General features: G+C 61.1%; 1 protein-coding gene across 2 annotated transcripts in view; it reads left to right on the forward strand.

Annotated features, from left to right (window-relative positions):
* Positions 1-6,728: 6,728 nt before the first annotated feature.
* The window catches only part of ACSF3 (acyl-CoA synthetase family member 3), a 58,144-nt gene continuing 51,674 nt past the window's right edge, over positions 6,729-13,198 (forward strand). For both annotated transcript variants that reach the window (XM_083851319.1, XM_083851320.1), the window contains exons 1-3: positions 6,729-6,820; positions 9,815-10,546; positions 11,948-12,103. In XM_083851319.1, coding sequence (XP_083707445.1) covers positions 9,845-10,546; positions 11,948-12,103 — 858 coding nt within the window. In that variant the 5' untranslated portion in view covers positions 6,729-6,820; positions 9,815-9,844. The remainder of the gene's footprint in view (positions 6,821-9,814; positions 10,547-11,947; positions 12,104-13,198) is intronic.

Genomic DNA, 13,198 nt, shown 5'->3' on the forward strand with positions numbered 1-13,198 from the left:
GCCGGGGCCCGCTCCGCTCCGTGGCACACGCGGGGTCCAGGCTGGTGTGCAGGGGGGGCTGTTTTCCCCCTCTCTCTGGTAATTTTTCCCTCTGACTATGATGCATAGCGGTGCTAATTCGGCACGTTGCCATTAATTCCAGCACAGCTGCCGCTCTCTCCCTCAAGGCATTTCGCTAATACTCAGCTTCAGAGCCTCTCAGCAAATTAACATCATTTGTTCTGCAGAACATGTTTTATTTCTACACTACATGCATAGCTTATTACTCCGCGACAAACTCGGGGTGTGCGGGGAGGCAGCGCCGGCGGGCACGGCCCCCCAGAGCAAGCCCCGTGCCCGCGCCTCGCCGTGCCTGTCCCCAGCGGGCAAAGGGACAGCGGGGCATGGCACAGCCCCCGGGGCATGGCACAGCCCCCGGGGCATGGCACAGCCCCCAGGGCACCAGCTGGAGCTGCGGGGATTTTCTCCCAGCACCGGGATGCTCTGGTGCTGTGGGTCCAGCCCAGGCGGTGGTGCGAGGCAGGATGGTGGCGGTGCCTGGTGCAGCCACCTGGGTGCTCTCCGAGAAGGAATTTGGGGAGGACGCAGTGTAGGAGGGCGGCGTGGCACGTCACGAAGCATGGGATGGAGGTGATGAGGCCGCACAGCCCTTGGGCGCCGTGCGGGGAGGTTGTGGATGAATGGGAATGGAGCCGGTGCTGCCCACGTTGTTTCCCACCACGTGCCAGGGGAGAGGAGGACAGCACAGGGGGAAAAAGGCTGCTAGGAGGGACGAGCCCCCACGCTGTGCACAGCACAGGTCTCTGGCTGGTGTCCCCGAGAGCTGTGGGCTGCTCCTCCCGCAGGCTGGGCGCAGAGGGATGCTCCCCAGCGGGGCCCTTTCCCTGCTCTGATGATTATTCCCTGGGCGATCGGAGCCACAATGACCACGCTGCTAACGGCCCTGCCTGGGTGCCGGCAGATACGAGGGCAGACCTGCCCACGTGGCAGCGCTGGCACCAGCTCATCAGCAGCTGATTAACGCTTCTGGAGTTTCAGTTAATTATCTCCGGACAAGGGGAAGGAAGGGGCAGGCGTGCCGGGCTCGCTGCATGGGTGGCTGCGGGCAGGGGGGGCCCAGCACTGCGCCCCCAGCGCGGGCCAGGGCTGAGCCCCTTGGGGAGCAGGCAGGTCAGGGTGTCCTGGCGAACCGCAGACCCCGCCGGTGACAATATCAGGTCTTCCCTTTTGATTAAGGTTATTTAAGCTTTTTACCCAAACATAAAACCTGATTGTTTGCATAAACAACCTAATTGGATTGTAGCGCACAGCATCGCTAATGCTGCGGGCTGGGGGGGAGCTGCAGGGGCAGACAAGGCGCTGGCTCCCCCGTTTTGCCACCGTTTTGCCACGGGGCACCCCCACACCCTGCCCCATGGCTGGTGACCACCACGGGGACCCGGCACCGGGGCCACCCCAGCTGGGGACACCGCTGTCCCCAAGGCAGAGCCTGGCGTGGACGTGCCCTCGGCGATGCCCCACTGCAAGGTCCCAGGGGAGCGGGGACGAAGCTGGCACCGCCTGCAGGCTCAGCCCGAGGTGGAGGAGGAAGAGGATGGAGGGGATGAAGCGAGGGGCCAGCGCCGAGCCGGGGACGTGGCAGGAGCGCTGCCTGCCCCGGGCTTCCACGGCTGGGAGCTGTTGAAGGCTTTCATGGCAAAAGGCGGCGAGGCTGCATGAATATTTCATTAGGAAAGCAATGTGGTGTGCTGCAGAGAACATCTGGCTGGAGTCCCTGGAGACCCCCGGCTTGTGCAGGAAGCAGGAACTGTGAAATATGGAGGAAAACGAGGGAGAGGGGGGCACGGGGGAGGCGTCCCGCAGCATGGGGCGCGATTCAGCCCCGTGGTGGCAGCTCAGAGCCTCATCCTGCTGTGAACAATGGCCCCGTAAGGGTTGCATGGGGCATCCTCCGGGCTGGGGACCCTGAAGGAGGTTGTCCTGGTGGGGTGTGAGCGGAGGGGACAGAGCCAGGGTCCTCTGTGGGTGCAGAGCATCAGGCAGGAGCCAGGGTGGAGCGAGGGGCTCAGCAGCAGGCAGCATCGGTGCTGCAGCCCCCTCCGCAGCACGCAGCCCGCACCCCAAAACATGCACCCACAGCCCCTACACGTACACCCTGCGGCCCCAAGCCCAGCCTGGCCAGGGGGTGAGTGCAGTGCTCTGGCCGCTGTCCTCTTTGGGCTGGGGACCACAGCCTCGTCCCCACGGCTCTGCTCTGCCGGGGCTCATAGCTCTGCTCTCCAGCCCCTCCTGAGCCTGTCCCCAGTTTGGGAACTGGGGACAGCTCCCACAGGACAGCGTACGCGGTGCTGGGGCACGTGCTGCCCTGCTCCCAGCAGCCGGCTCCGACTCAGTGCCTCCGCGATGTCCAGAGCTTTGCTGGGTGCCAGAGACCCTCCGGGCTGCGTTCCACGGGGCTGGGAAGGTCTCATCTCCCTGCTCCCCCTTCCCAGGCAGCTCAGGGAAAGCCGCCTGCCTCCTGTCGTGCCCTGCTCCCGGCCAGGCAGGATCCGGCCAGCCCCACACGTCCCAGCCCTGCCGCCTCCATCCCGCCGCCGCGGCCGGCAGACAAAGCCCGACCAGACAAAGCCGCAGCCCCGGCCCCTGGGCAGCTTCCCCGCCTGCACGGCGAGGGGACGACAAATCCTGCAGCCATCATCCGGCACCCGGGGCCCCTCGCCTGCCTCCGTAGGCATCGGGAGGCGCGCGGCGCAGGCAGCGTCGCGGGACGGGCGGCGAGGCCGCAGGCAGCCTGCACGGCACCCCAGCCCCTCACGCACGCACCGAGCAGTCTTTAAAACGAAGGCAAATACCTTTTTCCTCGCCGGCTCCACCGTCCGCCACCTGTCCTGCCTCGGCCACGCGGCGCCTCCGCCGTTCTGCCCGTCCTCCATGCACCGCCACCCGCGCCGGGACGGGCTTCAGACCCTCCTCTCCCCTCCGGCGGGTTTCGGCCCCACGCTGCCTGCTGGCATTTTGGCAGCTTCGCCGCTCCAGCGATGGCATGTGTCCATTTTTTTTTTTTTTTTTTTTCTCTCTCCTCGCTCCCTTTCACAATCCATCCCCAGCCTCTCCGCCGCTGCCTCCGGAGCCGCCTGCGGTGCCAGCTCACAGGGAAATTGGCAGCGAGCGCGGCGCGGGGACGCTCCCGCAGCTGAGCGGAGCCCCTCTGCCATCACCCGCCCTGGCACGGGGCCGGGGCGGCGGGGGGCTGCTGCCGCTCGCCAGCCCTTCCCAGCACCGCTGCCAAAAGCCAAACGAGGGGGGGAAGAAAAGGGAAAAAAAAAAAAGGCAGAGAAAGGATCTGGCGGCGCCGCCATCACCGGCCATGGGGGACCCGCTGGCGACCCTTCCTTTTGCCATGTCCTCGTCCCTCGGTGGAGGGTGTGGGGGCCCTGTTGTGGCCCTGCTGCCCCTCATGGGGAGGCTCGGCCCCGTCTGTCCCCGTGTCCCCACCCGCATCCCCATCCCGGCCGGGCGAGCCCTTCCCGAGGAGCGGGAGGCGATGCCGGCAGCCCCGGCGCGGCGATGCTGCGTGGCGAGCACGGCTCCCGCAGACACACCTCTTACCCAGCATCCGCCTGCCGCGAGAGGGGGGCCCAGGAAATTGGGAAGGGGAGAGCGGAGGAGGGACTCAGCGCCGATGGGTGGGCGGCTTTGGGGACCCCCCAGCCGTCTGCCACCCTGCACGGCCACTGCGGCCTGGTGCGATGCGGTGTCCCCACGCCGCCCCCCGGGTGGCACCGAGCCGTGCCCCAGCTGGGATGGACAGCCCGGCCGTCGGCAGGGCAGGCGATGGCATCGCAGCCCTCCACACCTCTCCGGCTTTTGCTTTTCTTCCCTAAATTCCTAATCTTGGTGTCGTTTTGAAGAGGGATGAGGCTCAAGAGGGAGGTTGGCTTCAGCGCACGAGGCCGAGGGGTGTGCTCGGGGACGTGCAGGCAGGGACGGGCTGGGAGCCCAGCACCAGCACAGAGCCCTGCTCGGCTTCATGGAAAATAACATTTATTGGGAGCCACCTTTACTGGGAGCTCCCGTATACTGGGAGCCGTGGGGGTGTCGGGACTGCTCCACTGCCCTCTCCTCTTGCAGAGCCCCCTGGCACAGCCCCACAGCACAGTTCCCGCATGCCATCCCCATTGTACGGGTTCTCCCCCTAATTGGGGATGTATTTAATGAGGTGGTGAGAGCCACCGACCACGGATGCAGCAGCTCCGGGATGGCGGTGCCGGGACATCCCACGGGAGGAGCCCCAGGGGCTGTTCCTGCGCCCCCCTTCGCGAGTCCCCATCACCGGTGCCTGCTGGGCCCAGCTCCCGCCCTGCAGCCCGGCCACGCCACACGTGCGCCTGCCATTTCCTCAAATAAGCAGCTAATCTCCATCAATCATAATTTCGCACAATTATCATAATAGGGCCATTTTGCACTTATCCTCTCCACGTGACGCGGGAGGCACTTACGGCTGCACTTCACGCCGAGTGGCTCCGCGCTGCTCCCGTCCCCAGGGAGCCCCGCTGGCACTCGTGGGCGGCCGTGTCCCCCCGTGGGCTGGGGACACGGTCCCCGTGGCCGCAGGCCATCCCTACAAGGTGGGATGGGTGTCTGGCCCCCTCCTCGCCATGCTCCAGCTGGGGTGGCTTGTTCTCATCCCCAGCACCACTGCGGTGGCAGCCCCCGTGTCCCCGTCCCTTCCTGGCTGAGCTGTCCCCACCGCAGGGCACCGGGCTGGAGCCAGCACCGCCCGCAGAGCTTCCCCCAGGCATTAACCTCCCCGTAAAATAGTGCTGTTTACACCACATTAGTAATTACGTTCCTTTTTTTTTTCTTCTTTTTTTTTTTTTTTTAATAAATACGGATGTTGCCACAAGTAAACTCTAATGTAATAAAAGCTTTCTGCTGGATCCATAATTAATCAGCAAGCTGCTTAATGCGATGGGGAGGATGCTCCCGCTGGCGCGGGGTGCGCGGCTCAGCCCCAGCCACCGCAGGGAGGGTGGGGAGAACCGTGGTGGCCTCAGGGTGCCTGCCTGGGGACACGGAGCTGCGCGGGGATGTGGTCGGTCCCTGAAAATCCCCACACGTCCCACGGGGCCCCCAGTGGGGGCGGAGGTGGGTGGACAGCGCTGAGCATCGTCCCCAGGGACTTTGGGGGTCCAGATGGCTGGTGGCCAGCAGGTGCCGGGGGATGGAGCGGCAGAGGGTGGCGCGGGGTGGACATCTGCTGTGCATGGGGGCAGCTGGCCGTGTCCCCCCGCCCCGGGACGGGGCTCCCTGCACAAACCAGAGGGGCAGAGGAACGTCCTGCCCCGTGCACATCCCCACGGCTGTCGTGGGTCTGTCCCCATGCCGTGCACCCTGTCCCTGCCACCGCAGGGATGTTGGGGCCAGCAGCACCCCGGTGCCACCAGAGCCCCCCCCTTGCTCCCCCTGGGTCGGGGGGGTTAATCCCTGCAGCGTGCGGTGGCTGGGGACCGAGGGAAGGCAGTGACAGATGGTGAGTACAGAAAGGAGAATGAAGGCGGCAGGGCCGGGGTGGTGGGGAGCGGGTGCAGCTGCAGGGCGACACGTGGGCATGGCGGCTGTGAGCCCTCCCGGGGGGGAGGTGGCCGGGGCCCCCCGGCAGCATCGCTGCGCCGGGGGGCTGTGACACGGGGAGCTGTGCAACGTGGAGCTGTGCAACACGGACCTGTGCACTGCGAAGCTGTGCAATGGGAAGGGAGTTGTGCGATGGGGAGCTGTGCCATGGGGAGCTGTGCAACGTGGGGCCGTGCAACGTGGAGCTGTGCAACGGGAAGGGAGATGTGCAAAGCAGATCCGTGCAATGCGGAACTGTGCAATGGGGAGCTGTGCAATGCGGAACTGTGCACGAGGGAGCCGTGCAATGGGGAAAAGTGCACTGGGGAGCTGTGCGATGGGGAGCTGTGCACTGGGGAAGGTGACCTGCAAAGGGGAGCTGTGCAATGGGGAAATGTGCACTGGGGAGCTGTGCACTGGGGAATGTGACGTGCAATGGGGGGAATGTGACGTGCAATGGGGAGCTGTGGAAAAGGAAGGGAACCTTCCATCAGGAGCTGTGCGATGGGGAAGCCACGCAGCGTGGAGCGAGCCATGCAGCGGGGATGGCGCCGTGCAGCAGGGCCGGGGCTACGCAGCGGGCAGGGAGCCGCACGGCGAGGAGGGAGCCGTGCAGCGGGGAAGGGGCTGTGCGAGAAGGAGTGACTGGTGTGGTGATGACTGGTGTGGTGATGACTGGTGTGGTGACGGGGAGCTGAGCACTGGGAGCTGAGCTGAGCAGCATGGCCGAGCCGCCGTCCCTGCTTCCGCTGCAGCCCCCGGGTGGAAACACACCTGGGGGTGGGCGGGGGTCGGCCCCGCTGCCCGCTGTGGCCCCGTGGCGCAGGGGAAGGCCCGGGGGGGACCGCAGGGCCCCCGCCAACGCCGCCCCCGTGCCCCAGCCCCGCTCCTGCTCCCCAGCCCCGGCCCTCGCGCGGCCTGCACAAAATGGCACCCGCGGGCCGTGACATCACGGCCCCGCCATGACATCACGCCCCCCGTGCTGACGCCACAGGGTGACGCGGTGCCGTCAGAGCCCCGCTGCGACGTCCCCCCCGGAGGGGGGGGGGGGGGTGGAGTTTGGGGTCAAATCCCCATAAAACGGGTGCGGGGGGGGGGGGGGGGGGAACGTTTGAGGTGCGGAACGCGCGGGCCGCGGCGCGGTGTTTCCGCCGGGGCCCGTTCGTTACCGGACCGCTCCCCCGGGGTGCGGGGCCGCAGCCTCCAGGTGAGGCCTCGCCGGGGCTGCGGGGGGACGGGGGGCGCGGCCCGGTACGGCCCGGTACGGCCCGGTACGGCCCAGCACGGCCCCGCTCTGCCGCACAGGGCCCGGGCCTGGTCGGGGCCTGCGGGCGGGGGTACACCGGCACCGCTCGGGAGGAGGCTGCCGGCGCAGCGGAGCCGGTGCCGGGGCGTTAATGGCACCGTAACGACCGCCCCGATCCCTGCCCGCAGCCTGCAGAGGGCCGTGCTGGTCCTGGCCGTGTGTGGTGGGATTTCAATTCCCCTCCCCGCCCCCCCCCCCCCGCCATTTGGGAACCGTGGGGCAAAGTGGGGGTTGCCTCCGTGCCCTCCGCATGGCAGGGTGCGGGGCAGGGAGCTGCAGGAGGGAGAGTTCATTGGGGTGGAGGAAGCATAGTGCTCTCCCCTCTCGGAGGAGATGTGGGGTTTCGCCTCCCGTGCCTGGCCCTGCCACCTCCAGAGCCTGGAGGCTGCCACAGCTTCCAGCAGCGGCTGCACGGTGCCGTGAGCTCCGCACCTTGCCCTCGCCCTTGAGGGACTGGGGCTGAGCCGACTTCTTTAGGGCAGCAAACGCCCGTCTGCTGTGCTACAGCCGTCCTCTGCCATCCGTGGCAGGCGCCTGATTCACGTATTCCCAGCCCAGGAACGTTTGTGCTGCTGATTCTTGCTGAGCAGGGTGAAGGAAGCGGGCCCGGTGTGACCCTGCTCGCGCCGTCCCGAGCGCCTGTCGTTGTGTGCACACATGCAGTCAGCACCGCTTCTGCGAAGCCCCTAAATGCCCCGGCCCGGCTGAAGGTGCTGCCGTTTATTGTTCCATTAAATGTGGACTGGCGCTGCGGTGGAACAGGGATAATGCAATTTTTGGAAGCCGCCGTTCTGAAGCAGCAGCAGCAGCTAACACCTGCTCTGGAGCCTGGCGAGGAAAAGCGAGCGTGCCAAGTGCACTTAGCTGCGCTGGCCTGGAGCACGGCGTGATCCTGGCAGTCGGTCACTTCCCATTAGTGCCCCTCTCAACGTCCGGGACGTTAACGTCTCGCCAGCGAGCTGGGCACAGCTTGGGTGGAGGTGACTCGGTTGAGGTTTCAGGCGGTGTTCTCTATTTTATATTTTAGTCTCTGCAGAGAAATGGAAAGATGTCATGCTAGCTTTGTCATGACCTTTTTGTATTTTTCCATCCCGGTGGTACAAGTCATGAGTGCACACGGTTAACACCCTCTGGGTTTGAAGCTTTCCCCCCCCCCCCCACGTTTCCGCAGTAAATCACAAGTTTCTTCTGCAGAAGCAGAAATTGAGGTTGATATGCAAAAGAAAATACGTGCAGAGCAGTTTCCGATGGGAGAAATGCTCTGAACGTGGATGGGAGAGTCTGCGGGTCTCACAGCTATGTCTCTGCACAAGTAAACACTTGTTGCTGTCAGCGGAGGCATCCGAGCAGCCTGAGCTCAGCAAAGCTGCGCCCAGCTCTTCCCTGAGGAGCTGCCAGCTCTCTCAATCCTTTTTGCTTCAGCTCCTCCCCATGGTGGGAAGCTGAGCTGGGAGGCTGTTTGAGTTGAGCCGTTCCGCTCACGGATATTTATCAAAATGTTATGAAAATCAAGTCACAATTGCCAGCGTCAAGGAAACGCCACATACCGTGACCGGGGCGTCCGTGGAAGGAGAAGCTGTCGTCCTTGGCTCTTTCCTCACAGCACCTCTCGAGAGGTATTTCAGTGGTGGAGTTTAATTGTAGCCATCGGACAGACAGTGGAGTAAAACCTCTGCTACAGCCCCGTTTTTCCCCTTCTCTGCTGCCCTGCTGGCGGTGGTGGCAGTCTCTGCATGGCGAAGATGTGTTAGCTAAAACAAATTATTCTGCTTGCTCTGGGTGAGCTCCAGGCCCTGTGCAGAGGGTATTTGGGATTCTTCTAAGGTAGCTCCTCGGCCCTCTGTCGCTCAATAGCTTGATGCTATCGTGGGCTTCTCCCTTTGAAAGGGAGGGGATGGTGAAAAGAGAGGCGAGGAGCAGGTTTCTAGCGCTTCTCCCCAGTTACACCATCTCTCACGAGCAGATCGATGCCTCTGCACAAAGGCAGGGCGCACGGCGTTTGTGCCAGCCCGTCATCTTCCTGTAAGGAAGGCCTCTAACGAAAGCTCAGCCTCTAATGGCACTGGTTCTCCTTCCAGTTCCCTTCTGGGGATTACCCCGTTGAGAAACCTTGCTGTGGCGCAGAGGCCAGGCTGGGCGCCTGGGTCGAGCTCTGGCTGGAGCTGGTGCCGCGGCTGAGCTTGTCCCCATGCTCGGCCCGGCTCCGAGTGCCACAAGTCTTGCACTTTTAGCAGCGCGGTGACAAACCTGCAGCTGCCGCTTGCTGGGAACACCAGCTGCGTGGCGAGGGCTCCTGCTGCCCGGGACTTTAACCTCCTGGTTTGTCTGTTGGGTAAGAAAGCTCCCAAGCTGAAGCGGCGTTTGTGATGGATGGGCTGTCAGGTCGCAGGGCCCGAGCGCCTGCCTGTTCCTCAGTGTGCTACTGCGTTTAGGACAGCACATTTCCACTTGCTAGAACTTAGGAGGCTTGGATTTTGTCTCTGGCTCTGTGCTGCTGCGCTTGAGCTGGGCATTGGTTTACTAAAACAATGAAAAGTGCAAACTGAGAGCCGGTTAATCCTGGAATTTAATTTCTTCAAGTGTTGGTGAAATTGAGTGAGAACAGCACCTCAAGTAGCCCTTACTCGGTGTCCTGATGTTACTGATTGATGAAAACTGTTTCGTGATTTAAGTTAAATCGTTTCTTGGGGATGTGGAGGCTGCGGAGGGACGGGTCTCTGCCTCCTGCTCCATCTGGGCAGGGCCTAGCACGCTGGGGATACAGCAGGCTGAAGCAGAAGCATTAATAATACAGTGGGTATTATTCAAATGAAGGCTGCCACTTCTCCTCGGTGGGAATAAACCCCTGGGTAATTGCTGCTCATACTTATCTGTTCCTATAATTGCTTTCTGCAGAATCACTTCAAAACAAGCGCTGCTGGCAGGATGCTGGTCTCCCTGCTCTTCCCCCCGGCGAGCTGGCCCGTCCGACACCTCGGCCGTGACCTGCAGCGGTGCCGCTGGTGGCTGCGTGGGCAGAAGGGGGCTGCCTGTCCCCACCGGGGCCTGCGAACCTCACAGGCAGCCGGCAGCCGTGACGCTGCCCCCGTTTTCGCTAGGGCTTTGAATTTTGGTGATAAAATCGCCATCGTTGACCAACACGGTGAGCACACTTACAGGGACCTTTTCCGCCAGAGCCTGCGCCTGTCGCAGGAGATCTGTAGGGTCCTGGGGTGCTCCAGCAGAGACCTGAAGGAGGAGAGGATCTCATTTCTGTGCCCCAATGATGCCTCGTACGTGGTTGCCCAGTGGGCTTCCTGGATGAGCGGAGGCATAGCAGTGCCCCTTTACAAGAAGCACCCCGTGCAGCAGCTGGAGTACGTGATCCAGGATTCGCAGAGCGCGCTGGTCGTCGCAGCAGAGGAATACGTGGGGAAAATAGCCCCCAGCGCTGAGAAGCTGGGAGTCCCGGTTCTGCCACTTCCTAAGTCTGGTGGCGATGGACCCGCAAGTCACGCGGCGGTGGAAGACGTGCCCTTGGCGTCCTGTGCCTCGTGGAAAGACAGGGGAGCCATGATAATCTACACAAGTGGGACCACGGGAAGACCGAAAGGGGTCCTCAGCACCCATGAGAACGTGCAGGCCGTGGTGAGTGCTGCTTTCTCTCCGCAATGCTCACGCTGAGTTACAGAGGTCTTGGCCCTCACAGTAGTTTGGGGCTATGAGGCACAAAACACCCGAGTGTGACCTAATTTCTGCACAGGGGCTGTGTCTTCAAAGTCCTTAATGCTTTAGGTGCGAGCACACCCAACTTGGTGTCTGAGGCTCTGACCCCCGTGCTGCAGCCAGGGGCAGGTCTCCCTCCTTTCCTGGAAAGCAGAAGGGGTGAGACCTGTTGCAGAAGGACTGCTTTCTTTGCAATTTTCTTTTCTTCCCTGTGACTGGGAAAGTATCTTTGCCCATACTTGGGATATAACTTAGCCCAGCGCAGTACTGCGCGAAGTCTGTGCATTATTTAGCTATATATCCCCAAGGCAAAAAATCCATTAGCTCTCCGAGCCAAAAGGAATTAAAAGTTTGAACGAGCCTGCTGACTACCTCACCAGTTTGTTATCGCTGCCTGCAACAGATAGACTCACGCCATTAGGGAAAAAGGGCAGGGAGTACACCGCGCCTCACGGGCACGTCCTCGAGCTCGCGCCGTTCCGGGTGCACAGATACTGCAGCGACGGGCGTGGTAGGAGAGCCTTGATGGATAGAGCCAGCGCTCGGCTATATTGGGCGAAGAATCCGTTCCCTCACAAATATGCTGATCATCTGGGAGGCAGCCGAAGCGATAGCTGGCTGTTGTGCTGCCTCGCGGAGGGGCTGAAACCTTTCCCCCTGCCCTGCGGGAGAGGGTTGGGAATGACATGGCTGAATTCCACCCTTTGAATGCTTTTTTTTATTTTTAGAGAGCTGGAAATAAGCTCTCCAGTTGCTGATGTTGGGCCCTGAAGGACGTTGTTCTACCCAGAAGTGTGAGGCCTAACACTTTAAAATGTTGTTACGAAGGGATAATTATCTAGACATTTAATTTATTGTTATTTTACTAACATGGAGCCTATTTTCTCTTTGAGACACTGATTTCCTGCTCCCACTAGTTATCCCTTACACATGCTAGAAGCGTTATCAGCGTCCAAACCATGTCAACTGAGTTCTGGAAAACTTAGGTTTCTGGTTAATATTTCTGCCATCTTTGGCTGTGCAGCAGCGGGCTAATAATTCTGTGGGTCCTGCTTGAGCATTTACGACTCATCTTTCCCAGTAGCAAGGAAGGCCGTTGATGTAAATGAACACATATAATGAAAAGATGCAGAAGCTCTTCCTCTGGTATTCTGTTCGTGGTGGTAATTTTGCTCCTGCTGACCCTAAAGAAGAAATTTCTGTGCCTGTGCCTTGGTCTGGGGTTTCTGCCACCAGCTGCACACAGGGGATCGAGGGCGTGGATACCCCGGGCTGTGAGAGGCTGTCCTGCCCTGATGCCGGCTTGTATGTCTTCTTCTGCAGACCACGGGGCTGGTTGAAAAATGGGAGTGGAAGAAGGAGGATGTTATTCTGCACGTGCTGCCTTTGCATCATGTCCACGGGGTGATCAATAAGCTGCTCTGTCCTCTCTGGGTGGGAGCGACATGCATCATGTTACCCGAATTCAGCGCACAGATGGTAAGCCTGGAGGGATTGCGTTGTCTGTGAAATTCAGCAGCAAGACCCCATGCGTTGTGATTAGAGCAACTTTGGAAATAAGTTCCTAAACAATTCCAGCCTCTTTAGCTACTGGCTGCGTGCGGTTCACAGACTGTTAAAAGCCGCTTTCAGTTGGATGCTCAGTCTGGGGTAAACGTGCTCTTCCGGAGGTTACAAGTTGTTTGAGTGTGACGTACGTAACGGTAACGCTGCGCTGCCCGTCCTCGACGTGGTGGGGGTCTCGGGTCGTGGGTGGGCCCTTCCAGGCACCCGCTGAGAGCCTCAGCACCTGGAATAGGGGTTGTTAATTTTCTAGCACCGAGAAGAAAGGTGGAAATATTGGGTTTTTCCCTTGCGTGTCGGCACCGTGCTGCCTGGAGCTATGCTGTTTGTTGGATATTTCATTTCTAGTAGCTTGCGTTTTCCGTTACAATCTTCTGTCCTCGATGTTTCGTGTTACATCACATGACAGCACGCAGGCTTTAGAATTTCTTGCAGCCCAGGTAAGAGAAATACTAATACTTGTCACTTGCATAGAAACGTTGCTCTTCATCTACAGAGGTACAAGTGTTAACAGATCTGTCAATTTAGGCTCGGCAATAGAAGCGAGAGTTTGCAAATTGAGCGTTGCTTGCAGCTTTGAAGGAAAGGTGGCAGGAGGGAAACCGTACTTATAAGCACGTCTGCGCTGCGTTCACGGTTGTTTTCCAGCTGAGGCAGGAAACTCCAGGCGTGGTGCTCTGCTTCTCTTCTGTTCCTTGCCCACGGTGGCAGATAGCTGAGCTGAAGAGAGGATGAAGTGGGACTAGAAACAGGGCGGCTGACGGTGAAGGAGAACAGCTTTTAGAGCTGCTGGCCCCTGGGATCTGGCGCTGCTGACCTGTGTCTCCCGGTGCTGGTGGTGGTGAGAGACACTGGAGTTGGCCGTTTGCTCCGAGCTGAGCAGTGTCACAGGTGAGCAGTTGGGTTTTCAGGTGCTGGGGCCACCTCGCAGCAGAAAGGAAGCCTTTGTTGGTACAGAACTCCCTGGGAAAGCGAGAAGGGCTTGTGAGGCCTGTGCTTTGTGACTGAGCA

Source organism: Anser anser, assembly GCF_964211835.1.
Source record: "Anser anser genome assembly, chromosome: 11".
Classification (NCBI taxonomy): Eukaryota; Metazoa; Chordata; class Aves; order Anseriformes; family Anatidae; genus Anser; species Anser anser.